General features: G+C 37.3%; 1 protein-coding gene across 2 annotated transcripts; it reads left to right on the forward strand.

The window, feature by feature from the left end:
• Positions 1-27,664, forward strand: LOC122076680 (kinesin-like protein KIN-4C). Of its 2 annotated transcripts, none has more exons than XM_042642113.1 (28): positions 1-163; positions 387-561; positions 780-926; positions 1,031-1,183; positions 1,267-1,520; positions 3,685-3,866; positions 3,945-4,069; positions 4,948-4,984; positions 5,093-5,184; positions 5,261-5,377; positions 5,482-5,595; positions 5,922-6,008; positions 6,095-6,293; positions 6,780-6,880; positions 8,390-8,488; positions 8,568-8,681; positions 8,751-8,867; positions 8,953-9,033; positions 11,103-11,174; positions 11,304-11,397; positions 11,492-11,523; positions 11,731-11,816; positions 13,073-13,144; positions 13,255-13,497; positions 16,434-16,578; positions 25,309-25,404; positions 25,880-26,497; positions 27,145-27,664. In XM_042642113.1, the coding sequence occupies exons 2-28, from the start codon at positions 403-405 to the stop codon at positions 27,466-27,468; spliced, it is 3,960 nt and encodes a 1,319-aa protein (XP_042498047.1). In that variant the 5' UTR covers positions 1-163; positions 387-402; the 3' UTR covers positions 27,469-27,664. The 2 variants fall into 2 exon arrangements, with proteins under 2 accessions (XP_042498047.1, XP_042498048.1); XM_042642114.1 differs by having other exon boundaries at positions 2-163; positions 13,270-13,497.
• The last annotated feature ends 116 nt before the right edge of the window (positions 27,665-27,780 follow it).

A 27,780-nucleotide genomic window follows, 5' to 3' on the forward strand; every position in this document is an offset into this window, starting at 1 on the left:
CTGTCGCTGGCTCCGTCTCCGCACCGTTGGTCTATTGGACCTTAGAATTTAGAAGCCGTCTCACCTTTCTTCTATTCCTCACGGTTTCCTCACTTCTCTCGGAACTCGGAAAGGTCTCTGCAACTATCTTTTCCGTTCGTCCATTCTCTACCATCTCTCGAAGGTAAATCCAGATCTAAATTTTCTTTTACATGTTCTGTCTTCAAGTTTCCTCTTTAGTGTTTTACAGTTTTCCCTGTTTTCCGGTCATTGCTCGTTTCTTCTTCTTATCTGTTAACGATCTCTGATCAAAGATTATCAGGGGCAAAATTTTCCATTTTAAGGTTGATCTGTTGTTTGCTTTCGTCGAAATAGTATTTTTAAGCTGCTTTCTGTCCATTGTACAGCTAAGAGGAGCTCGAGATGGAGAATGCAGAGGGGAAGATAGTTTCAAGAGGAGCCTCACATGAGAAGGACTCATCGCAGTGTATTAAAGTTGCCGTTCACATCAGGCCTCTGATCACAACTGAGCTTACGGTTGGATGTACGGACTGCATTACTGTTGTATCTGGAGAACCGCAGGTTCGTTTTACCCTTTTTTTGGGCCGCTAGGTTATATTTTGGTCATGAAGCTTTCAATATGTATTTGAACTCATTATAATCCTCATTTTGTGTTGGAGAAGGGTATTTTAGTGGTGAAGGTAGTTAAAATATTTGCTTGATCTCAATTTTGAGAGGTAAAGGGTAATTTAATGTTCACTTGATTTTCTCACTATTTCTTTGTTGGTTGTTATCCACAGGTGCAAATTGGATCTCATGTATTTACGTTTGATCATGTCTATGGGGGTACGGGTTCTCCTTCCTCTGCAATTTTTGATGAATGTGTTGCGCCACTGGTTGATGCATTCTTAAATGGCTACAATGCCACGGTTCTTGCCTATGGCCAGGTGTCATATCGCCATTGTTCTTTTTCTGTCATGGATTCCATTCTTCTTTACTTACTAGTTTAGTTGATTTAGTTTAATTTATTTATTTTTTCTTGTCAATACAGACTGGTTCAGGGAAGACTTACACAATGGGCACCAATTACTCAGGGGAAGCAGCTAGTGGTGGGATTATACCAAAAGTTATGGAAACTATATTCTCAAGGGTAGAGGCAATGAAAGAAACTACAGAGTTTCTAATTAGAGTCTCATTTATCGAGGTTAGATAATATCCACCTTCTTATTAGGTTGGAAATTGCCGAAGTTCATTCAGATACTTAATTGTAATGGTGTTGATTTGCAGATTTTCAAAGAAGAAGTATTTGATTTGCTTGATCCAAGTTCACTGTCATATTCAAAAGGTGAAGGGGCTTCTCTAGTAAAGCCCGCTGTACCTGCAAGACTCCCCATTCAAATTAGAGAGACTGCAAACGGGGGGATAACACTTTCTGGTGTTATTGAAGCAGAAGTGAGAACAAAGGAAGAAATGGGATCATATCTGTCCAGAGGTTCTCTGTCTCGTGCTACAGGAAGTACGAATATGAACAGCCAGTCAAGGTTAGAATTTTGTATGTATTGCTGAATTATATTTGAGACTTATCAGTTCTGTTATTCTATTTATTTTTTTGTTCATTATATTCTACATAAATCTCACTTCCCAGTTATCTCTTTTTCATTACATTTTGCTCCTTAAGATTTTCCTTTTTTGATTCTTAAGAAATTTTTCATTTTTTTCTTTCTTTCTTAAATTTGATACAAGTACAGAGCAAATTAGGAATCTAAAACTTGTTTTGCATGACCTTGATGGGTTTTGGTATGGACCCAAGGCTATTCACATATCTTTGTGCTCCCTTGGTCACATGATGTGTTTGAAGAACCTTTTTTTCCTGAGAAAGTTAAAAAAAATTAAATTCATAACCAAATAACTGAAAATTAAAATTGGTATTCGCTGTTGATTTGGATTTGCGCTTAATTGTTTATGAGGCTCTAGAAATATTACATTGTATTATACCCAGGAAAGGAAAAAGAAAACATTTGCAAAAGGACACATTATTATGAACAAAAAAATAAATGAAAGAACTCTTGAATATTTAAGTGATTTTGTCATGATTCTTTAGTTAATAGTGATGGTAACCTAATTAGACAAAACTCTGGTTCTTGGCAGATGGTAAGAGTAACTGTAGAATACATATTAAAAATTTTCAGCAGAATGAAGAGAAATTGAAAAATTGACCAGGTGTTATGCCCTCTTCTTTGCTTTCCTCTCATTTCAGTCGTCTCTCGCTCAAAGAAAGCGGCAGCATCTTGTCTTCACTCGCTTGGAAGTTGCACTCGATCGTTAGCAAAGTCTCCATTTTGATTGTAGAAAAGTGAGCACTCCAAGAACAGGTTCTCCCTTGGGGATCACGAGCCAACCATCTCTTAACTCTCTCTACACCAGGAAACCGGATCCATCCCTTTCACATGAACCCAAGCCTATCTGCTTAACCTTGAGAGGTGCTGGCCGCATCACCTTAGTCCTAGGTATCTTGATCTATGGCATGACCAACATCTATTCTCTCCGTACGAACTGGAGAGACTACTTGAAGGTAGAAGCTTGATTGATCCACTTGAAAGTGGGGCAGGAAAGTGAAAAATAAATTATTACTTTAACCAAGCAACATTAGCTTGATCCACTTGAAAGTGGGGCAGGAAAAGTGAAAAGTAAATTATTATTTTAACCAGGCAACATTAGCTGGTCCAACAATTTGCTCCCAATAAAAATATACATACTCCCACACCCAAGAGAACCTAAAGAAGTAGAAATTTCTTAAAAAATAAAGAAAAGTGAAATATTAGAATAAGTACATGAGAGAAACTGGAGCATCAATTCTCAATGTGAGGAAATGGAAAATTAAGAATTGGAAAATCTACTCTTTATTCTTGCTTGAAGAATGACACCTTAGATAAGTAGGAAATAAACAAAATGGGTTTAGTCGAGTTTTGAATTGCTGACATGATTCTGTTGTATAAACAAAAAAGTTGCCGATGACCTTAATTCCTTTACTAATATTATGTGGAAATATAAGTTGATGTGCGGGGGGGGGGGGGGGGGGGGGGGACCATTTCAATCTGAAAATCTAGGTTTCTGAAGGGAAAACTTGGGAGAAAATCCTTCAAGTGTCAGTTTGGAAAAGTAAAGTCTAAACAATTTAAAAAAGAAGAAGAAGATATTAGATATTACTGCTCCAGTTTCCTGAACATTTATTGAACTATTATCTCCTCGCTGTTTCTGTCTATTATCTACTTTATGATATGATTCACAATTCCAACATTGACAAATGCTGTACCTTGACTTTTAGTTTGATGTTTAGTTCTTTTTGGCTTGGGAAGAACCAGCCTCAAGTTCATATTTGCAGGTGAAAGGCTGCACATCCCTAAAGGTGATTTTTCAAGTTCCAAGATGAAGTTGTTGTTCCCAGACTTCCAGAATCCTAATCCTTTCCATTTTTACCTTTATTCTTTCTGTCATTAGATTGCAAGTTATGCTGGCATTTTGCTATTTCGTGATGAATCATTAATTTAGTGAAATATAATATTCTTGATATTTTCCTATTAGAATTCATCAATATATGTCATTTTGTCCTATTAGAATTTATCAATATATGTCATTGTGTATATATTAGATGTTGGATTGTAAGCTAATCTGCTTCATTTTGTTTCTAATGTGGTTTTGTTGTAGTCGCTCACATGCAATATTTACAATATGCATGGAACAAAAGAAAAACACTCGATGCACTGGTACACCAATTATTGATAATGATGCTAGTGATGATATCTTATGTGCGAAGCTTCATTTAGTGGATCTTGCTGGGTCTGAACGTGCAAAACGAACAGGAGCTGATGGGTTGCGTCTCAAAGAAGGTTTTCTTAAAATTATCAATCAATTCTAGTCTGCTACATATTGTTATTGATGGATAACACTTTATATTTGGAATTCAGGGATCCATATTAACAAAGGTTTGCTGTCTCTTGGCAATGTAATAAGTGCCCTGGGTGATGAAAAAAAGAGAAAGGAGGGAGGACATGTTCCTTACCGTGATAGCAAGTTGACACGCTTGTTGCAGGCAAGGAAACTACTTCTGTTTTCATATTTTTATCTTTCTATTTATTTACTTAGAATGTTTGGGGAACAGTGACCTTCTGGCTCAAGTTGGTGCCTCTTGGGGTGTTTTTTGGAATCCAACTTGTTCTTTCCCCCAGTTTTCATAACTGTTGACTTGGAGTTGTGACAATTATAAACATTTGATAAATTATTAACTCATTTGAATCAGATTGTTCTGATAGGAACTCATTTGAATGATGAAAATAGAAGCAATTGTTACAAAATTGATGAAAATGTGTTTCGTTTTCGCAGCAGATTAATGCATCTCGACTTCTCGAGATAGTTGCATGGTGCCAAAAAATAAGGAATTAATCAATATGCCAGTCCTTTATCTTCTATGAGATTCCGATAGTGACATATATCTAATGAAACAATTGTTTCCTTTTATAATTTGATTTGAAGTTTGGAAGTACTTAAGTTAGGTAGAGAACCAAGCCTTCAAAAACTTGTTGCTGATTTGTATAATTGTCTTATTATTTTTACCATCTTAAGTGATGGAACATACCCTGCCAATTAAATATTGGGGGAAGCTTGTTTTCTTTTCCTTGAGATAAATATATAGTTATGAAAATTTAACTGGTGTGTTCTGTCATCTATGTGTATTTTTCTAAATTGTTGGAATCTGGAACTCGATGGTTGTCTAAGAACCAGATCAGTATATTGGCGGTGATTGATTTCCTTTGAATTGGTTTGAAATTGATTTTCCATCTGTCATTTGGCAATATACATATCTAGTTCTCCGATGCGGAACGTGATATAGCAAATCTTGAGGTACTTTGACTTTACTACAGATGTAAATGGACTAGTTTTGGTACTAACAGATAGCTTTTGATTTTGCAGGACTCTCTTGGTGGAAACAGCAAAACTGTTATGATTGGTTAGTTACTCTAATGATATGTACTTCACTTTATTTTTTCTTATAGTCATCCTTGTTTAGAATTTGCTGCCAATTGTTCTCTATTGCTTTCTTGTCTTTGAATTCTAGCTTGTGTGAGTCCTGCTGACACAAATGCTGAGGAAACATTAAACACTCTAAAATATGCAAATCGGGCTCGCAATATTCAGAACAAAGCAATTGTGAGTTTTCTTTTCAATTGAAAAATTCCCGTCTGCTCCATTTACTATTGTGTCTTAAATGCTCTTGTTTATGTAGATAAATCGTGACCCGGTTGCAGCTCAGATGCAAAGAATGCGCAGCCAAATTGAACAGTTGCAATCCGAGCTTCTTTATTTCCGTGGTGAAGGTGGCGCACCTTTTGAGGAGCTTCAGGTGCAAAACCCATGATAGAAATTGTTGATAAGGAGTAAGGACCATTCTGTTGGTTTTAATCACACATATGTAATCATTTCCCCCCCCCCCCCCCTATTCCTCAGATTCTTAGGCACAAAATCTCACTACTTGAAGCAAGCAATGTGGAGTTACAGCGTGAGCTTCAAGAACGGCAAGTCACTTGTGATCATCTTGCACAACGTTCTATTGATGCTCAGGTTTGTTAGTTATTTCAGCAGTTGACCAATTGTTTCTTAGACTTCATTAGCAGCATAGTTCAATTTAGTGCTTTCATTATTCAGCAATCTCTTGTTTACCTAGGTACCATTAAAGAGGAAAAGAATTAAGAATGGTAGTTTGTTTGACAAGAAAGAGATATATTTGATTCCCTCTGCAAGTATTTTACCAAGTGAATTATTGTAATAGCATACGCGTCTCACTTTTCTGCATTTGTGAGATACGACACATTGGGAATGTTTATGTTAATATGTGCTTATTCCTGTTGATTCAATTATGAGATTAATTGTACATGAATTGATATTAGGTTGAAAAAGATGAACTAATTCTTAAAATTGAATCGGCTCGCAATGGAAAATCTTGGGATGATATTGACTCTGGTGATGTAAATAAGGTTTGTTGTTGGAAACTGTTCTTTCTTTGAATCTACTTCCATATTTGAACTTCTTGTCAGCACAATTTCTAATCTTGTTTTTGCAGGAGTTTGGTTTAGTAAAGACATATGTGTCAAGAATGCAAGAGTTGGAAGGAGAACTTATGCGGTTGCAGAGCTTGAGTAATTCCAATCGTGACAACTTCATTGATTCCCTTGATATGGAGGATGATGGATTACGCTTGAAAAGCCCCTATCTTGATGTTTTACCATCGATTTGTGACGACAAAGCCATTGGCATGTCTGGTAAGCTGCTACTCCTGTATTGCTTTCATGTACTTATCTGGAGGATGACAGATTACATGTGATAAGAGTGTTAATGCTACCGCAGGGAGTGTTTGGGTATATAAGTTTGGTTTTATTTCTTTTATGTAATGTTTAGTAGTCTAGGGTATGATTGTTGTTCTCTTCTTATTATTAACTTATGTATAGCCGCATAGGGATTACTGTTTAGTATTCTGAACAAACCGTGAGTCTTTTCTTTCCCTAAGACACCGTGAGCCTCTTCTTTCCCCAACACTTGTGGCTCTCTTCTCTCTTCTCCTTCTTTTCTTGTGGTAACACAGGTTTCATATGTTAGGTATTGCTTCAACGTGGATCGTAGGAGATTGCTCATAATAGGCAGTTTGATTTTAGTTTACATGTTTATAATTGTACTGTTGAAATTTTTTTATGCATTTCATGTTTAATATTATGAATGTGATATGTGTGATCTTGGTTGCTATTATGCAGGTGAGATGGAAGAAGTTGAAAAGGAGCTGGAACATTCTTCTCTTCAGGATAAATTGGATAAGGAGCTGAAGGAACTTGACAAACGACTTGAACAAAAAGAGGTGGATTGTTGATATTTTCCTTATTATCAGTAAATTGAATTAAAAATTCCATCTGGGAAAGTCGCTTTCATTTTTGAATCTTCGTTGATTGATTTATTTTTTAGTTTAATCTTGTTGGTTACTCAATACGAGGAATTACTGTAATTTGATGCAATGTGCACGCGTGTTAGGATGAGGGTTAAATTGCATGGGCAAGCAATCTATCTGTAAATTTATTCATTCATTTATTTATTTTTTACTTAATTTCTTAGTAGTTGTATTTACTAGGTGTTCCTTGAGATTAGATTTAGTTTCACAATTTCTTTCCGTGGCAAATAATAAACTCTTTTGTTTTTGCTTTTCCTTTCGTAATTGAGTCATTGACACAATGGGTGTAAAAACTGTGTCTTTGACAATGCTGTTCCTTTCTGTGTCTCTCTTTCTAAGAGATAGTTCTACATAGAGGGACTTACACATGTTTTCTCGATAGGTGCCTCTCTTTCTAAAAGTTCTCCTTACTCCCCCCCCAGGGACCCCCCCCCCCCCTTTTTTTTCTTCTCTTGATGAGTCCCTCTTTTTTGGTGACTTTATCTACGAAGGAATATATATTTTTTTCAATTTTAATAATTTTGCATTGCAACTTTTGGGAAAGGTAATCTACCAAAAAAAAAAAGGGGGGGGGGAAAGGAGTTTTAAGTATTCGAGGTTTTTTTTTTTTTCCAGGTATATTTCATGCGTAGAATTAGCTATCCTCTTGTGGTCCTACCTTTTTGTGTGTGTTTTTTCCTCCTCCTTCTTCTTCTTCTTCTTCTTCTTCTTCGTTTTTTTTAAAGTTAACTAGAAATAGGGGTTTAGATCAAGGTCTGTTATATTCATCACAAAAACTTACATATCAATGTATACGAAGATTCATTTCTTAACGTCTCTTTATAGAAGAAATTGGAGCTCTAAACTAAATGCTTAAGGATACAAAATTTAATCACCATCACCATTGCAAAAGGAAGTTAACTAGCCATGTAATTTGCTTCTATATAAAAGATTCCTTGATGATATCAGAGTGCGGAAAAGTTGCTGTGGCCACTCAGAATTCTTTTAGCAACTACCATTTACTGTATGCCATAAATGGATACTTGCTGATTGAGCTTCTCAACATGGAAATCTCTCCTTCCAATTTAATTGTTTCTTTGTTGCTAAGATAAGTTTTAATACATGTAAACTTTTGGATGTTTTTTAAAGCCTTTTTTGTTATATGGAAATAGTAGCCTGAGTTTTCTAGTCATCATAAGCAGCAAACAATATTATTGAAAAGAACCATCAACATATGAAGTTTCTGAACAGAAGTTAACAATTTAGTGCAAAATTATTTTTTTAATATATGTTAGCACTAGGAGAAACTGTTGAATCTTGATTGTTTTTGGTTCCTTTCTTGTTGCTTACATTGTTCAGACTACTCTGTTGTTGAGGCTTTCTCATTCATGTTCTAATTTATTGCTTTCTCATTCATGTTCTAATTTGTTTCATTTATTGAAGGCTGAAATGAAACGATTTGAGACGGTTGATACATCAGTAATCAAGCATCATTATGAGAAGAAAGTTCAGGAGTTAGAGCAAGAAAAGAGAGCTTTGCTGGTAATTTATTCGGATGCTTATTGCGGCATTTGAATACTCCTAGAATTTTTGTTTTCCTAACCTTGTTTCTGTTTGATAGAATGAGATTGAAAATCTACGGTCCAACCTTGTGAATATATCATCTGCTTCTGATGATGGTGCTCAAAAGTTGAAGGAAGAATATCTTCAAAAATTAAACATCCTTGAAACACAGGTTAGATCCCTACTTTGTGTTCTTTAAAGTTTCCTTTGTATGTTCTTGAAACAAAGCTTGTCTCTGTAGGTGTCAGCGTTGAAGAAGAAGCAAGATGCGCAAGCTCAACTTTTGAGACAAAAGCAGAAAAGTGATGAAGCAGCAAAACGGTTACAGGAGGAAATTCAAAGAATAAAGTCCCAAAAGGTATCTTTTCTGTCATATAGTACTTGTGCTGGTGGAGAAAATATCTATTACATTCGTTTAAACACTCCCAATATGCACTATTCAGGTTCATTTGCAGCATAAAATCAAGCAGGAATCTGAACAATTTAGGTCATGGAAGGCATCACGGGAAAAGGAAGTTCTTCAGGTATCTTTGGGTCTTCAATTTTTTGCATCCGTTTACGTTTTAACTTTTTATGATATTCATTCCATCAAGTTATTTAGTTAAGTTTAGGAGTTCATTTGGGTGTTCTTCTTTTGATGTCCATCTTATATACTTCAAAATGAATCCATGAGCCACATTAATGTATTTAGGTTATTCTTTGGCACATCTGAGTAACAGAGTGTTCTTCTGTCCCACACTCTTGGATTTACTTTCCATTTTTTTATGGGTACACGAGGTCTCCATTTAAGCTTCAATGTGCTGGCAAAGGGCGAACAAACTCTACTCAACAACCAAACATCATCACCTACCAACAAAAGCACATAGTTCTTAAAATCTAACATTACAAGACAAGCCTACTCACCGGACTACAATCAACTTCCAAGAAATCTTTCATATCCCTGCAACTCTTATTAAAAATCAAAATTCATAATTAAGTTTCGAATTAAAATAATTAAATGACGTTGAGGGTATGGTTCTAACTCTAATGATCCATTGAAATATATTATTGTGATTCAAAACAATCTAATGAATAAATAGCTCATGCATATGTAAAATCATGTGCAATAAAGCAAGTTTGGATGAGCCTTATTCTTGAAGTGGCCACATTAAATAGGTAAAACAGGAAGAAGCTGTGTATTTCTTGAGGCTATTAGACATAGAATCCTAATTATTCTCTTTGGAGGAACTGGGTACATGTGCAGATAAGAACCAGTCAGATTTCTTAATAAAAGTGAATAATCCAATTATAAAATTAGAGAAAAGCTGAATGGTAATGTGATGAATGTCCCCAAGTTTGAAGTGTGTTCAAGTCTGTATAGATTGCGTGAAGCTACCATGTAGGTCCGTATATGACTTAACTGCTAAAAATTCCTTATCCATACTGCTTACGTTATGCTCTCGAAGACCAAGATTCAGATTTCATAATAAAATTGTGTGAGTTTTGAGTTGTTTTGGATTCTAATTTATTTTGTAGAATTTGCATATTTCCAACCCTTTGTTTGCCACCATATGGCTCATTTTCCTTTATATGTTAACAGTTCTCCTTGATTCCATTTTTCTCCAGGTACAGAAGTTAATTGTCTTATCCAATACTTTTAAATTGTTCCTTTTCTTCTCTTCACATGGTGTTGTCATATCTTGGGACGAATCTCATGTTTACTTTAGTTTGTACTTTGCACTATTGAAGGCTCTTTGGCCTGACTTTTAGGTTTAAGCTTAATTTTGGCTTTCTTGTTCTTGAATTTGGTGGGTGAAGGAAAAGGGATTTAAAATTTGGTCTGTGCCAAAATTTAAGCTTGGTCTTCCTTTCAGATTAGCTCTTTTGATATAGGGGTGAACTCTGGCTGAAAGCTGCTTGCTCCAAGCCCAGCCAATGTGCATACTGAGACAAGATTACTGACTCAATATACTGCTTAAAATGATTAACTTGTTGTCAGCATTAGTTTGAAATGAAGCCCCTACTTCTTTGTTTGATTCAAAAGGCGAACAGCCCCCCCAACTAGTCGTATGGGGGGTGCTTGTGGTAAGCTGCCTTGGATATGAGGAATTCCTAAATCAAAAAGGCAAAGTCCGGTATTTAACGAAGATCTTTCGATCAATAGATAGGAATGAGTGTTCGATATAGGGTATCAATAGATAGCTGCTCTTTCTCTCTCATTTTTCTAGATATTATATATCTGCCAGTGGCGTAGCAGTAATGGTAGTCGTCGGATGAGGTCATAATTCAAATCAGGATGAGATATCTTTCAAGTTCAAATTTTGATCCTAAAATTCCGACAGGGAGAATCTCAATTTACACTAACATTTTTTTCCAGATTTTCTCTATGTTTGAAGTCTGGCAAAGTATTTTTTTTTTTTGTGTGTAGTTAATCTATTTAACTTTCTGATTACATTTTGTTTCTAACCACAAATCACTGGTGACTGGCCAGTTTTCCTATGTCATAAGAATATAGGATATCTTTTAAACTAAAAAACTACCCAACTTCTATTAGTCCAATATTGGTATAGTTTTTCATTGATTAGAAGTCTCATTTAACTTTCCTCGTCGACAGCTCAAGAAGGAGGGGAGAAGAAATGAGTATGAGATGCACAAGCTATTGGCTTTGAATCAGAGGCAAAAGATGGTACAGCACGTTCTTTTCAGTTACTTTAGTTGGGAAGAAAAGTAAGAAGAAAAGAAGGGAAAGAAATCATAAGATGCCATATATCCATTGCAGTATTATGTAAACTTGCTTCACATTTGTTCATGTCAGGTTGTACAAAGGAAGACCGAAGAAGCTGCAATGGCTACAAAGAGACTAAAAGAGCTATTGGAAACTCGAAAAGCTTCTTCACGTGAAACATCAGGTAAGGTGGTCTGATTATGCTGTGCAATAATTGTTCATTTGTTCTTTCGTTCTTTCTCTGATTAAAACCTCAAATGTTCATGATTTCCTTCTAGGAGCTGGAAATGGGAATGGTTCTGGAATTCAGGTACAACAACCTTGAATGGATTCCTATAGCATCGTATTTTCTTGGGTATTTATCTGATTTTGGCTGCCTGCTGGCATGTTTTTTCTTGTGTATGTCTGCTACTGGGTGGATTCTGGAGTACATTTCTGTGAATGTAGTGGATGTATGTGCTCATTGAACTTGTATCCATAACCTTCTTACTAACATATATGATGTTTGAATGATAAGGCACTAATGCAGGCAATTGAACATGAGCTTGAAGTAACAGTACGTGTGCATGAAGTTCGTTTGGAATATGAGCGTCAAAAGGAAGTGTAAGTCATCCATTTTTTTTAATTTTTCAAGCGTTTACTCAGGACAGCTATGTTGGTATGTTTTCTCTTATATTTTTAACTTGAACTATGTAAAATATTTCTTGAACAAAGACCTCCTTTCTTTGATAGGTTAACATTGAGGCTGAAGAGATGAAATTCTCAGTTATCAGCGTGGCCCTAGGTCAAAAAAATTCTTTAAAAGTTTCTTAGTGGTTAATGTTAAGCTTTAGGCTATGTTTGGTATCCAAGAAAAGAAAAGAAAATAGTACAAAAGATATAATAAGAAAAAAATCATAATTACACAATGATTTCTTTGTGTTTATCTCTCTCCTCAAATTTTTTCTTTTAATCTTTTCTTTTCTTTTCTTGCCTACCAAACATGGCCTTCATGTAAAGTAGGCACAAAAATATCACAAGAGACTTACCATGACTTGCGCCACCTTCCCCTAAAATGAATCTCTCACCATGTGGGGCAAACCTAAATATGGCTTTGAAGAGAAAAATGCTTGTTGTTTGATGACAAAAATGTGTGCTGTCAGCAGAGTCACATTTTTCAATGTGTGCTTCTGAACAATAAAATGTGCACTGTGTTCATTTCATTTCCATTAAGTGAAAAGAAATAAATTTTCTACCTGAACTATTTTAAGGCCCTGCATTGAAGTAGCAACTTTATGAGCTTTTTTGAATGAAGAAGCTCTACATAATACTCCTCAAAGAGATAGAAATTGATGAGATTGTAGACATTGTCTTCAGCAGGGAATTCCTTGTTCCTGTCATTGATTATATTTCATATCCTTTCGATTCTGCCTCATGGTTGGAGACATCTTATCACTTATCCTTCCCAATTGACATTCAATTTGCCCAAAATTTCATACCAGAACTATTAGGCTGAAAAATAATTTTGCCTCATGGTGAACAGATTTTACTGTGACAATGCAAAAGTTTCAAATATTGGGAAGAGACACCCATTTGTATGTAGATGCTATTTTGTGTTGAGGTTGTATCCTTTACAGTATCTGGCCATAGAAGGAAAAATCAGAGCTCTACCTTTTCATCGAGGACTTGAAATATGATATAACTGTAAAAGAGACCAAGCTCTGTTATTATCCATGATTTCTCCGTTTAATTATCTCATGGGGCTGGGAGGTATTTTATCTTTATGAATTTGTTGCATATTTAGTTTAATAAAATTGACTGTTGTACAGATTACAAATCTTAATTCATTTGTCTTGATTGTGTCTTGATTGTTTTATTAGGAGGGCTGCCATGGCAAATGAGGTGTCAAAGTTAAAGGAACAAGCAGAAGTGTTTAAGCGGAAAAATTCAAGGTCTGTTATTATGTTGCTGTACTTGCTAATCTGCTATTGCTGCTGTTGTTTCTTTCTTATATGTGTGGCTATGGCATTCTTGCTGTTTATATTGATATTAATTTATATAGTACAATCCATTGCAGTGACTCTCTCCAAACAATCTCTCCTGGTGCAAGAAATTCAAGGATTTTGGCACTCGAAAATATGTTGGCTACTTCATCAAGCACTCTTGTATCTATGGCTTCACAATTGTCAGAAGCAGAGGAGCGTGAACGTATCTTCAGTGGTAGGGGCCGCTGGAATCAAGTCCGGTCCATTGCTGATGCAAAGAATGTGATGAATTATTTGTTTAACTTAGCGTCCTCCTCAAGGTACTAAAGTTTTTTTAACACATCAGTTCTGTGGTGTTGATGCATGGTAATTTTATCCACTAATCACTATGTTACTGTAACATGATATCCGAAATTTACTTGTGTATATCCCTTAGACTAGTTTTAAGCAACTGTTAGTTGACCTCATTTTGTATGGCATCCAAAATGTCATATTTTATTATCATTTCCCCCTCTATTTCTCTGAACAACTGAATATTTATATTGATGTGTATTGCTTAGAAGCATCTTATTTTAGGATGGGTTCTGTAAACCCTAATCTCACAAGGTAATGATCCATAATTCTCAATTAATGAACATGATATACTTTATCCTCCCCTCTATCAGATGCTAGGGCGACTACCCTCCACCCTTAACAGAATTGCATAAAGAGGTCACATGAAGAAAGTAAACAGAGAAATCCACAACCATATAGATTTTAATGAAAGCACCCTAAATAGATCAAACTACACAACCAATGTGACTGAAGCAGAGTCCAGTTTAAGAAAAGAATCTTTCTCTCATAAATTTTGAAAAATACAAGGTTGCTCCAAAATGATGATATCTTAGATTTTCATAAAAGACTATAAATAAATGAAAACTTACAAAAGTCAACTCAACCAAACAAACCAAATTGGGTCAAGTAGGAAACTTTGATATGGAGCAGAGCACCATCACTTGGACCTCCCTAGCGGTAACTGCCGTGTGATCACCCAAAAAGAGAGGCAATATGAGGGGGAGTGTGGAGAACAGTCCCACATTGGTAAATTGGGACCTTGGAGTATCTCTGCCTGATGCCTAAAAGCTGGAAGCTTCAGCAGTCTGCATATGCTAGTACCCAAAACTAGAAAATTTCACAAATTGGAAATAATTAGAGCACAGGTCCAAAATTGAAGGGATTTTAGATTTTACAAGGAGGTTTTTAATCATTCAAAATTTCCTGACCAACAGATAACCAAAACTAGGGTTTATCCCCTGCAGCTGAACTGAAAAACAGAGACCAGGGATACCTAGCTTGATTTCTTATGATGTTCTCCTCCATCACCCTAAAACCAGTGCAAACCTGCTAGATTTATAGTTTTCCAGATTACTGTGAACTCCTAAATTGTTTTCAGATGGAAATAAGATGAATTGGTAGGTGAATGACATTCACTTTTCAGATGTTAAATTCTAGTTTGGTATTAAACTGCCACGAGCAAAATTAATTAGCATCTAGACTCTAAATGCAACTAAACACCCTTCTATGTCTGGTTTCTCAACCCTAGACTTCTGCAAGCCGCTTGGCTGTGAAGAGTGCAGCAAGCCAGCAACTAAACTGAAGGTTCAAAAGAAAATTAATTTCACTACTATGAAAATTATAGAAAACTAATTTCTAATTATATTGAGGAAGAAAACTAGAAACTATGCCTCCCTATTTGGACTTGTTAAAATAACTTTGCTCTATGCTAAATAGCAAAAGACCTTCTAAAACACCACTTGTCAACATTAAAGTAGCCCTCAATTGAAGAAACTGAAATCCCCTCAGCTGAAGAAACCAAAATATCAGTATTTGTTTAGCTTTATGCAATTATTGTCAGATTAGGATTCCAAGTTGGTCCTTGTGCATAATTATTCAAATAAACTTGGATAGAACAAACAAAACACCCTCAGGCCTTTAAGCATTAACTATTCTAACTCTTCCCAAATGAATATGAGAGAACTTGTACTCCCTTCCAAGGATCACAAACTATATGAATTTGCCTTCTCATCCTCAGTGTGGAGTCCACTTGGAATATCCGCCAGAAGAGGATTCTGGACTTGAAGACCTTGATACCCTTGCGTCACATTTACTTCAATGTTAGGGGGTGATGAAGCCTTGATATTATTATAGATGGATTTTTAATCAGTTGAAGTGTTTTAACAGTTACATGTCCTTGACTTGTGGCAAACAAAAATGTTTAAGTCACATCTCTGTTCAAAAACTGGCAATCAAGTCATATTATGTTTTAGTATTGTAGTTTAATTAGTTTCATTGAACCCTTCCTCATGGGAAAATGTCTAGTGTTTTTCCTAGTTTTAATAAGTGCCATATTTCACATTTTCCATTTTTTGTTTTGTTTTGTTTTGTTTTTTTTTGCAGAAAAGGTATCCCCGGGGCCTTTTTCGGTTCTAACTCCGGTCCAGTTTTATAAATTATAGTGTTTTTAACCCTTGTTTGAAAATTTTCTTTTTAAACCTTGACACACAAACCCTCTTATCATACTTGAAGCTGGTAGGCACACCTGGGCTTTGGCCTCGCCTGCCGGTTTGCAGTGCTCAGTTGAGTACCTGCCTGAGGGTTGGTCACTTGATCAACTCCTCTCAAGTGCATTGGTGGTTGGTCTGCTCCAATTTCCTTGCTTTCCAAGAAATGTGGCCTGGGCCCCTGTTGACTCTTCCATGGGTCTGTACTTGGCCCTTATGCAGGTCTACTATGTAAATGGCCAATAGGCCCTTAAACTTGGAAAAAAAAAAGAGTTTCAAGTCAGTAGCTGCTCATTCAGAAGCAGAATGAATGACTAGGCAATTGTGTAAGCGATGAGGAGTAAGCCTAGGTGAATTATTGTGATTTTTTGAGATCCATTTAAGGCATCTTTGTTTCAGCACTGTAGATTTACAATTGCTTTAGGCTTTTGACATTTACCCCTTTTTACTGTTTTCAACCTCTTTTGCTTGTGTTTTTATTTAATGAATGATTAGTTGATCCCATTTTGGTTTTCTGAGATAAATGATCTTTCATCATGTTTCTATAGACTGATACACTGTAAATGTTGCTCCTTTTTTTTTTTTGCATGATGTCGAAACTGATAAAAGATACGAGTGGATTGAGGATCATTCTTAAGTAAAAGTTACATAAACTTGTTGAGTCGTTTGTACCTAATTCTTTGCCGATGCCTCTTCACTCGTCTGCCCTTGATCAGGTGTCTATTGCGAGATAAAGAAGTGGACTGCAAAGAGAAGGATGCGGTAATACGGGAGCTAAAGGAAAAAATTGTTAGACTCACTAGTCTGGTCAAACAGATGGAAGCACACGAAGCAGAACTTCTCCGTCAGCAGGAGTTGCAGGTTTGTGGACTTTATTGTTATACACAGTTGACTTGCGGGGTTGTGGACTTTGTTGTTATATACAGTATTCTATTCTTTATGTTCCAGTTACAATATGTTTTTATCATATCAGAAACTGAATTATTTAGTATGAAGTTATCATTCTCAAACTTTCCTCCTATCTTTTTTTCTTGTTGTTAATGATTTGTGTAGATCAACTTGATTCAAATCTCTGTGTTCCCTCCTTGCACAGGCTTTTGATTCATGTTACTGCATACTGCATTGTGCTGTCAGCTGTATTCTGGTCATAGTTTAATATTTCTGCTTGATACCTGGACGGTTTTTGCAGGAATTGCAGGTCTCAACTGAAAATTTCAGTGAAGGGTTTTGATATCCAAATGGCGAAATTAGGCTCCAAAACTTTTAGGAAGCCCTAGTTTTAGTCCCTCTAAATATAATGGAACCCTTAGATTTGAAAAAATCACACTCAAAAGAGTGGTGATTTCGGAGCCTACTGGTATAATAAGATGTACACTGCTGTATACATTCTCTATTTTGTCTTATTTCACTCAAAATTTAGTACTAGAACACACTTTATTCAATTAGAACAACTTGAATATGCATTAGTGATGAATAAACATAAAATTATAAACTATTTCATAAATCATACATGTCATTACAAAGAGTAAAGCTATGGGCCCATCCTAGAGTCCTAGTACCAAATCGAGTTTTGGGCAGGATCAAAACCACCAGAATGTTGTTGTTGCTGCCCAAACAAGTTATCCTTTGACTGTAACACAAAAGCTAACCATGTCATAGCATGGTGGAAGAAACACTCAAAGTCCTCCATAAGAATCCTATAAATGGAATCATCAACATGCTGGAGGTACCCTAACCTAAAGTGTAGATCTTTGAGCCGTGAGGAATTAGATTGAGTCATTGCTACTAGATGGTGGCTATGGTACCGACACCGGCACTTATGGTTGGGGGTTGGGAATGAGAAGATGTTATCCACAAATAATGACACAGTGTATGGCTGACCCTCATACTTGGAGGCTAATGCAGATGAAAAGCTATGCTTTGCATAACCATAGTTCAAGATTTCAGTTGAAAGCTTGAAGGTTTCGGCTGCAGGTTTTGGTGTATGGTTTCGAGGCCCAATTAGCCAAATTAGGACCCAAAACTTATAGGAAACATTATTTTAGGCCCAATAAATATTGTGGAACCCCTGAAATTTAAAAAATTGCAATTAGAAAATGGAAATTTGACTTTGGAGCTGCACACTCTGTTGTATGCGTTCTCCTATGTGGCCTATTCCACAAAAAATCTCAGTATTAGAACACACTCAATTCAATTAAAACAACTTAAATATGCATTAGCAATGAATAGACATAAAAGTTGGTTTAGTTGGCTATATGCTGCCTCTCCTGAAACCATGCATGGTGTAAGCCTGACCAGCCCTATATGTTTACATGCCCGACTGTCTATATGGTATATTTTGATTTTTTTTTTTTTTGGTAGAATAAGGTATATATTGGTTTCTTATCGAGTAATTGAATGTAATTAAGTGTAAAGTCCTTTATAAATTTTTGATGATTTAATAAATATATTAAATTTTCTAAAATCTAAGACAATTAAAGCCTTACAATGGTGTATTAACCCATTTAAGGCCCGATTAGTAGAAGCTTGGTTGAAGCTTAGAACCCAACCGAGCCTGACGTAGCCTGACTAATTCCTTAAACATGCAATTCACAGGGCAAGCCAAGAGGCCCACCGGGCTCGACCAAGCCTGACCTGTTGACACCCCTAGATGGTGGTACCCTAAGCACATTCCTGCAAATCTATCACCCCCATGAGCACCATCACCATCATCATCATCATCAACATCACCGTCACTATTAGATAGGGATGGTGTGGGGCCTCTTGAGTAGCCTGCATATGTGGGGGCACATGCACTGTGGTTAGCATCCTGTGTGGCATGATCAAACAAGCTCTCGCTTGTGAAGTGGATTAGATTGGCTCAGGCTCTGGCTTCGGATGGTGGTACCCTTCACACATCCTTGCAAATTTATCACTACCATCATCATCATTAGATGAGGACGATGTGGTAGTGGCCACATTTGTCCTTATCATCATCCCTACGAGGTTGAGATTCAAAAGATTGGGGTGTTATTGAATGAATATGACCCTCTAAAGATGCTATAAACTCATTAACATCAATACCCATCTAACTAGCTATCTCAGGGTTGGGCCTACCGTCGGGCTAATCCATAATAGGATCATCTCGATCCCTCAGTCAAGGGGGTCCTCTTCATCATCTGAATCTACCTGGAGTATGTTGGTAAGCTTGATTCGATCTTTATAACCATCAATGCCAATGCGTATATGCTGTATCTTTTGTCACATGTTATATATACACCAACTGCTCTAATCGTGCATGACCCAATCGGTTCCGCCTCTTGGAATGGACAAGTGAGAATGTACTCTAGTTGCACTTGCCTTTGGAGGCGAACATCTTTGGGAAAACACCTCTATTGCTATCTTTCTCAAGTCAGGTGCATCACTTCCATAGGGCACCCTCCATTCACCTGCAATAGAGTATTAAGATTATTTATATTAAGTGATTGTACTCAGTACACACACACACATATGGATTGAATCTAGACAAAATGATAAATTATGTAATGGGCCTACTTGGAACTATGGTTACTCGACCAAGCTTTGCGGCTGCATGACTAAGAGTCCCAAGAGCATCCTTTAAGATCTTTATGTACTCATTTCAAACATTGGTAATGTTTGCATAAATACGAAATCAAGTAATTACATTCCTTATAAATACTCAACAAACTATAAGTCTCACTTTATTATTACACCTAGACTGTATAGTTGGATTTGGCTCCAACGTGGCCACCACATCTTTTACTGCATCTATCAGTGATTCATCCATCCTAAGTCGAGGCTTGTATTGATACTTGGTATTGAGATAGTATGCTGGAAATTATATAAAGAACTTATCAATGCTAGTGAAGATGTAAATGGAATGTGAATTAAATTAAGTATCTTAAAACAAAACATAAAACTCACAAGCACTATGCAATGGATGCATCAAGTGCTTTCCCCCATTGTTCCTCAACAATCTCAGGTATGCCTCCCACTATGTGGTAGCAATGCTCGCACTTAGTCCTTCATCATCTTCATGGTTGTATACAGCTGTGGCAAGGTAAGCTTTTTTCTCAGAGTCAACAATCCTCAATACCTTAACCATTGGCTAACGACCTTCTTCAGGTTTCCCTAGAACTGATTACTAGAGATGGTTGCTTGTGCTGCCCTATCTTGCGCCAAACTTGACTTCCCTAAACCAATCCTTTGAAGCAAACATCGATCTTAGACTAACCATCTTCGCCTCAAAGCTCTTCAATGCAATGTAGTTTGTGGCAAGTCAAGTAATGCCAGACCACACCAAATCTCCACTACACTTCTCTCTCTCAGCTGTTTTAAAGTATATCTATAGTTGTAGACAAATGTGGTCACTTGTCTTGCCCTCTCGACCACACCCGCTACCATGAATATCTTCTCTATATCTTTTAGCATGAGGTAAATGCAGTGAGCTGCGCATGGTGTCCGAAAAATTTGGTACCTAGTTTTGTTCATCAATATATCACCAACCTTCTTAAAGTTGCTCCCATTGTCCGTCACCACTTAGATAATGTTCTGTATCCCAATTCTTGTACACATCTTTCACCAACTTTTTTATATTAACTTTGCATCCTTCTTCTTGGATGCATTCATAGACTTTATGAAGATAGTCTTATCATCACAATAGACCATGAAGTTTATAGATTGTTTAGTGGCTCTAGTTCAACCATCACACATCACAATTAGTCCGTAGCTCTCCTATGTTCCATTCAATGTATCAATGTACTCATTTAACTCCCTTTGTGGGGGTAAATAAATAAACATTCATCAATTCATATCCAATGGACCCCTTCACTCCTTGGCCAGCCTTCTCCACAATGTCAAGCATGCTCTAGTAGTATGGTCCTTCAATGGCATAACTGGGAAGCTATGATTTATAAGAAATGATTCAGGATGCATTGCCCACTTTACATTTTCAATCAGACTAAACATACTATAGCTTTCTTTGTCTGGTATCTTAAGTCCTAAAAATGGTAGGATGCTATTGAAGGGTCTCCATGGGATCACCATCATCATTATATGGTACTCATGTTGGTGGTGGGGCTGCCCTTACAATATGATTTATGATTTTTTGAAAGGCAATTCCCCCTGTCTATGCTTCTTCCTCCAGTCCCCTGCCTTTGGTGGGTCTCTCTTGCCTCGTTAAACTCCTCCCTTGCCCTTTGCTTTACCAACTTCATTTGCCTTCATCTTTTTATAAGGGAAGCCAATGCTTTTTGTATCTCATTTGGGACCCTGAAGCATTTGGTCACATCCCTGTAGCCACCAGTAAAAGATGCCATTTCAGTCTAGTGCCACCTTGAATTTATTATCTTGCCATAATAAATACATTATGAACTTTTCTTGTCACTCCCTATACTCCATTCTTTCATATTCCAGTATCAACTATTGTGCAATCTTCTTAGTTCTTACATAGTTGAATAAAAAATTCCATACATTATTAGTCATTAGACATCATTAAGACTCCTATCACAATAATCGATTTCAAGGGGAAAAGCCTTGAAAAATCGATGGATAAGAAGTTGGGTCTCTTAGATTATTATAGAAGAGAGTGTGAGAGCCCAGGGGAGAAGAAGGATGGAGGCTATTAGTTCTTTTGGTGGTTTAAGGAACTTCCACAGAGAGGGAGAAGCAAAATAAGAGAGATGGAGGGAGGTGTTGGGGGAGAGAGAGAGATAAAAAGAGAAAGGGAGAAAGAGATGGAGAAGGGGGAAACTGTTAGAGTTTTGGATCCAAAGCCTCTAATACCATGTTGATGTGGTAATAACTTTTGTCAAATATGACACCAACCCTCTTTATTTATAATGACGGAGAAAAAATTCTAGAATATTACAAGGACCATTAAACCCTTTAAGGACCTTTTGGATTCTGACACTTTCCTTAAAACCCATCATTACAACACTCCCCCTTAAGCTGGTGCATAAATATCATTTATGCCCATCTTGCAGATAAAGGATGAAACATTTTGACCTTGAGTAAATATCAGCCAGTTGTTCACTATTGGGAACAAAAGGCACAGTGATAAGACCCATATTCAACTTATCTTTGATGAAGTGTCAATTGATCTCTACATGCTTCGTTCGATCATGCTGGATAGGGTTGTGAGCAATGTTAATGGCTGATTTGCTATAAAAAAGAGCTTTATAGGAAGGGTGGTAGGGATAACCAAATCTATGAGAAGACCATAGAGACAAGCCCCTTTTTTTTTTTGCTATAAAAAAGAGCTTCATAGGAAGGGTGTACTAAGAAAAAGAGACAAGCAACCTGTCATATGATCGGAAGCCCCCAAGTAATCTAGGGGGTGGAAGGGACAGACATAGTATGGCCATAGAGAGAGATACCTAACTTAGAAGGGGTGGAATGAGCAGATCTCGTAGTAGCTGATGTGAGAGAGTCCGGATGTGTAGAGGTGCTAGGAGCAAAGTCAGAGTCTGGGACCTCAATATAGTTGTCCTGACCAGGAGTTCTGATACGACCCTTCCCTCGCCCTTCGCTAGATGTATCAGTAGGGAGTCTATGGAGCTTCCAGTATTGCTCCTTGGTGTGACACTCCTTCTCGCAGTAATCACACTTCACTGGAAGCTTTGATAGAGGAACCACCAGACTGTGAGGTTGCGCTAAGGGACTGAGTGCCAGAGACAATATAGATCTCTCAGTGGGAGTGGCAATAGGCTGTGGAAGCATAGTGGTACGATGGCTGTCCTCATGTTGGATCATAGCATAGTCTTAATCCAAGGTAGGAAAAGGAATACAACTAAAAACCTAGGATAACAACTGATCAAATTCCATATTCAGAATTTCCAAAAAAGTTATAGATTGTTTCTGTAAACCGGTGAAAATTGCAGGAGTGGAAGGAGTATACTCATAGAGACCCAGCTTAGTCCATAATGTTTGCAGCTCATAGTAGTACTATGACAGTTTGAGGCCTCTCTGGCTCAAGTTACGAACCTTCTGGTGCATGTCAAAATCATGAGCATCGTTCCCTGCTTAGGAATAGATATCTTGGGCAGACTTCCAGATCATTGTAGCAGAGTCAAGGAGGTAGCCACGTGAAAGTTGTGGCCTGCATAGAGTTGACAAGGAAGGCCATAACCAGAGAGTTGGCACACTCCCACTTGTGAATCTCAGGACCGGTGGTTGAATGCTTCATGGTTCCAATAAGGTACCTGTGATAGCCACGAGACTTGATGGAGATACAGCTTAAACATGACCATATAAGGAAGTGTATGCCATCAAGCTTGATAGCGCAAGGAGGGAAGGTGGGTAGAGTTGAGGTGTCTCTACCAGTGGAAGCAGAAGACCCTGGTAGACATGGTTGCAACTCAAGGGGGCTGTGCTAATGGAAGAGGCACTAGCCGGAGGTAGAAGAAGCACAAAAAACAAGAAAACCCAAAAATTGATGAAGGGTGAAAACCCTGACAAATTAATTTTGGGGATAGCTTTGGGACAAAGCCTTGGGACGGTAAAGTGGCTAGTACATACCACTACAAGGATAAGGAGCATCAATCGCAACAAAAATTAGAAAATCTGAGCATCAAGTAGGGAAAAAGCACCCTGACAAGGAAAAATCGATATCAATGGCAAAAGCCTTAAAAAAATCGATGGAGAAGAAGTTGGGTCTCTTAGATCATTGTAGAAGAGAGTCTGAGAGCCCATGGGAGAAGAATGATGGAGGCTAGTGGCTCTCTTGGTGGTTTAAAGAACTCCCACTGAGAGAGAAAGCAAAAGAAGAGAGATGGAGGGTGGTGTTGGGAGAGAGAAAAAAAGAGAAAGGGAGAAAGAAATGGAGAGTTTTGGATCTAAAGCCTCTGATACTATGTTGAATGGGGTAATGATTTGTGTCAAATATAACACCAGCCCTCTTTATTTATAATATCGGAGAGAAATAATATTACAAGGATCATTAAACCCCTCAAGGACCTAAGGATTTTCTTTCCCCAAAACACATTGTCATGACACTATCTAAGTACTTGTTCCACGCTTGTATGAGAGTGGTTTGGAAAAAAAATCACAAAACATGAGTTTTTTGAATGTTTCTTTCTGAAACTGGAGAAACATTTGAAGTGGTTCAAAATTTTGATCCATTTCGATCGAAACCATTATTGTCAAAGCACTAGGCGACCCATGGTGTTGGAGGGGGGGGGTGAAAAAGTAAGTGATACCAAGAAAAAGGTGCATTGATGCCAAGGCCCTTGGACAACCTTGTTCTAAACACAAATTTTATTAGTTAAGGAATGTAACCTTTTTGACCAATATTTGAAACGAAATACTGACCGAAATTTTGGTGTTTCCTGAAATTTCATCCGAAATCTGTACATTTTCTTGTATCACATTGCATTTCATTTCGACAGTTGTCAAAATCGAAGTATTTTGAGAAATATTGATGAAATCTTGAACCATGATTCTGGTTTCAGGCTGTGTACTTTGGTTTTTGATTTGTGGTAGCCATCATTTGGTCTCCTTTAATTCCAATTAATTGACTTGGTGTTCTGTTGCTGTTATAAGTTATAGGTAGGTCCTAAATCTTAAAACTAGGCATATTATCTTTAAATTAGGGAATATTAGGGAAACATTTGGTAAATGTAAAACTGGAATAGAAAAATAGAGGTAATTTAGGCATAGTTCAAATAAACAATAAGCTGAAAGGAAGTCATTTGAGTTGGTATTGGCATACACAACAAAGACCTTTCAATGGACAAATAAGGAGTGAAACGATTCCGAATGGAGAACATCAAAATGCAAGGAGTAGGCATAAAATGACTTTTGGAAAAGTGATGATAAAAGGCATATATGGATTACAATTGACAACAAGAATAGAGCTGATTGTGACACCTAAATGCATTATGTAAGAATGTTTTTAATGTTTATGTAAAATGTATCATGTTTTCATAACATAGGTAGGTTATGTAGGTCCAGATGGCCGGTTCAGGTTGTTTACAGTTTGACCCTTCCAGACCTTGGGTCAACTTGTCTTTACAAGGGGATGGGTTAGGAGGATTAATAATCCCCTTCTATTGACCAGGTGACTAATCTGCAAGTTGAACCTTTTATTCCAGGCTGGGTCTAAAAATACTGATGGCAACAAAAACAGTGATACCCACAACATCACATCTTAGTGAAATATGTGCATACTAATTTACTTTGACGTTGAAGGAAACCATCAGTGTTGTTAAGTATGTTCTTTTTCTGTCTATGTGCATGTCTATGTGCTTGTTCATTATTATCATATCTACTCCAGGTTGATCAGTATAACTGTACAATGAGACAAGTATCTTTATCTGCAAAGGTGGCAGCAGAGCAGCTGTTGGCCCCTTGCTACTTATAGCCATGTCTTGGGATCAAATCCTGCCTTCACTTGTATCTTTCTCTCCTCCCCTGATAGAACCATTAAAAAAAAAAAATTCATCTGTTGCAGTCTACTTTGTTTTCTCCTAGAAGCAATGCTGTTTACATGTAGCCTTTTTATTGCTCTAACCTTGTTCATGTTTCTTCTCATTATACTCCATTATAAACTAAGCTGACTGGTACTTTGGTTTCAATGGTAACCTGAAACAGATGTTGGCTTCAAAGAAAAACTCCATGGAGAGTATGACAAATTTCGGGCTCCAAATCCCAAGTACTACAGATGGACATGTATATGACTTGCGCAAGGTACCATCCCTCTCTATTTTTGTGCACTGTGGATCATTTATGACGTTTGTTTTCTTATTATTAGATAGATATCTATGTGTTTTGAATCTGTTGAATTGGCCAAGTCAACTTGGAATCACTCGGGGACGATTCCAATTAAACTCGATTCTATGCATACTAAGTCTGACCGAGTTTGGTTGAGTAAAGGCATGTCTGATAATTCTGAGTGAGTAGTGATTCTTAGATGATTCCAGTCAATTCTGGGGCAATTTGACTCAGAATCAAATAAAAATTGATGGAGACCAGTCCCATTCACAATTCCGAGTTTTAAACCTTGGATATTCATGGCATCAAGTAGACCAGTTATAATAACAAATAGTATTTCTTTAGTTGGCTACTGCTGACTAAAATTTATTTGTTCTATTTGATTTTTTATTCTCATTATGGTTATGATAATTTCTATAAACTGAATATTCCATCATTTGCTTTGCTCAAGGGACCTCGTAACTCCAGCATCTTTAGCTGCAGCAGAAATAACAATGAATTGTTGGAGGACATGGACACGTCTGAGTCAGAAAGCTCTGAATTTGAGGCCATTGATGATGAGTGGGTGAACTCTGCAAAAAGACCGGTTAAGAGGAGGGCATCTAGAGCTCAAGCTTATTCATTAGTGGCATGCAATCCTGAACACGTCAGAGTTCAAGAAAAGTTGAGCTCAGAGTCCTCAATCAAGGAAACAAATTGTAGAACTGTGAACACTGCATCGAGCATATGTTGCTCCTGTTCTAAAAGATCATTATGTAAAACTCCAAAATGTGAATGTCGGGTTGTTAATGGCACATGTGGTGAATCATGTGGGTGTGAGCCGACTATGTGCTCAAATAGAGAGGCTGATTTAATGAACGACGAATTGGGTGACCAATCTCTATCTGAACGGGCTGAAGATGGCATGAGCAGTACTGGCACCAATGAAATTGAGAGGACTAAGGTTCTTGCATCACAAGGGGCAATGCTTCTTCAGAATGCATTATCTGATAAGCCTGTTGAGGTAAATGAAGATCATGGAACTCAGAGGAATCAGAGGAAAGCACTATCTGACATCGGGAACTCTCTGGTATGTCCTCTCACCTTTTAGTATCTATTATTGTTTTCCATATAACCAAGATACTTCATTTTTTTTTTCTTCAAATTTTGCTGTGTCAGACACCACACTGATGCTGGAAACAAATACCAGTGTATGTTTCTGCATGATTCTTTACAATGGACACTAACAGCCATATGTGTGTGCTTTTTCCAAGATCTTCAGTCTTGAAGAGAAGTTTGTCGGTTCCTCGTTAATTTGCACTGAAGATGTTACCACCACATTGATAATTAGAGATATGCGGATAACATATTTCAAAAGACACTTCATTTTCTATGCACAACGATCAGATTTGTGCACATTGTTAGTATTGCCATTCATTTGGGGGGAACATAAGTCTTGCTTATGCTGCAACATTTTGGAATATATAGCTGTTCACAACAGTGCCAAATTTTCTTTCAGTAGACGGCTGTGTGTTCTGGCTCATACTTGGCTGTATTTTTTCCTTGCCATGCTAACGAAGATAAAATGGTTGTTTACAATATCATTTTTGACCATGTTTGCACACGGATCTCTACGTTGTTACTTTTCATTTAGAATTTGTAATGGAAGTAATAGGACCTGCTTTTCGTTAGTCAGTAGTTGGGTTGCCATATTGATTCCTTTGGTCACGCATGCAGGCCAGGCCAGATGCACCAAAGCCAAACCAGAGAAAAAAATGGCGAAAAGCTGTCATTCAGCTTGTTCCGGAGGCTCCACTTTCCAACCTACCAGAGACCACTGAAGCCCTATCGAAGCCCGAGAAGAGCACAGCAGAGCCAGAAGTTCCTCTTAAATTGCCACGGTCAATGAGGTCAGCAATGGTTAATAATAATCTCTTGAGGGAGAGGAATTTCAGCCAGTCAGATGAATCAATTGCTAATAAGGAGGTGGGAATGGTTGCTCCAAGAAGTCCTGCTCGAAAGGCAAGGAACTCAGAAGTGAAAGAGAACCGTGGAAACTAACTCACATTAGTCATTTGGTCTTATTGTTAATATCAATCATTCTCTAATCATTTGTACCTCTGACAGAATTTCTAGTGGATCCAGGGGAAGCAACTGCAGAATCTGAAAATTGTAAGTTAATGGATCCATTTGAGGATTGATCAATCCTCTTCATCAGGTTTATCGGTTTTGGAATGGAAAAAATCAATTTCTTGTCTTCTTGCTTTTTCGTTTTCTTGCAATTTATTTTGAGATGTCTTCATTCACATCATAAACTAATGTGACGGAAGACAGCTCTTAGAGGATTTATTTTTTGTGCGCAGTAGAGGGGCC

Source organism: Macadamia integrifolia, chromosome 4 (genome assembly GCF_013358625.1).
Source record: "Macadamia integrifolia cultivar HAES 741 chromosome 4, SCU_Mint_v3, whole genome shotgun sequence".
Classification (NCBI taxonomy): Eukaryota; Viridiplantae; Streptophyta; class Magnoliopsida; order Proteales; family Proteaceae; genus Macadamia; species Macadamia integrifolia.

What these genes read in the sequence shown, in the direction of transcription:
- LOC122076680 (XM_042642113.1), top strand. Translation starts at nt 403, where the DNA reads ATGGAGAATGCAGAGGGGAAGATAGTTTCAAGAGGAGCCTCACATGAG. An exon ending in AAGAAAAGAGAGCTTTGCTG is followed by an intron (nt 8,489 to 8,567) that starts GTAATTTATTCG and finishes TCTGTTTGATAG; the next exon opens with AATGAGATTGAAAATCTACG. An exon ending in TATGAGCGTCAAAAGGAAGT is followed by an intron (nt 11,817 to 13,072) that starts GTAAGTCATCCA and finishes TTGTTTTATTAG; the next exon opens with GAGGGCTGCCATGGCAAATG.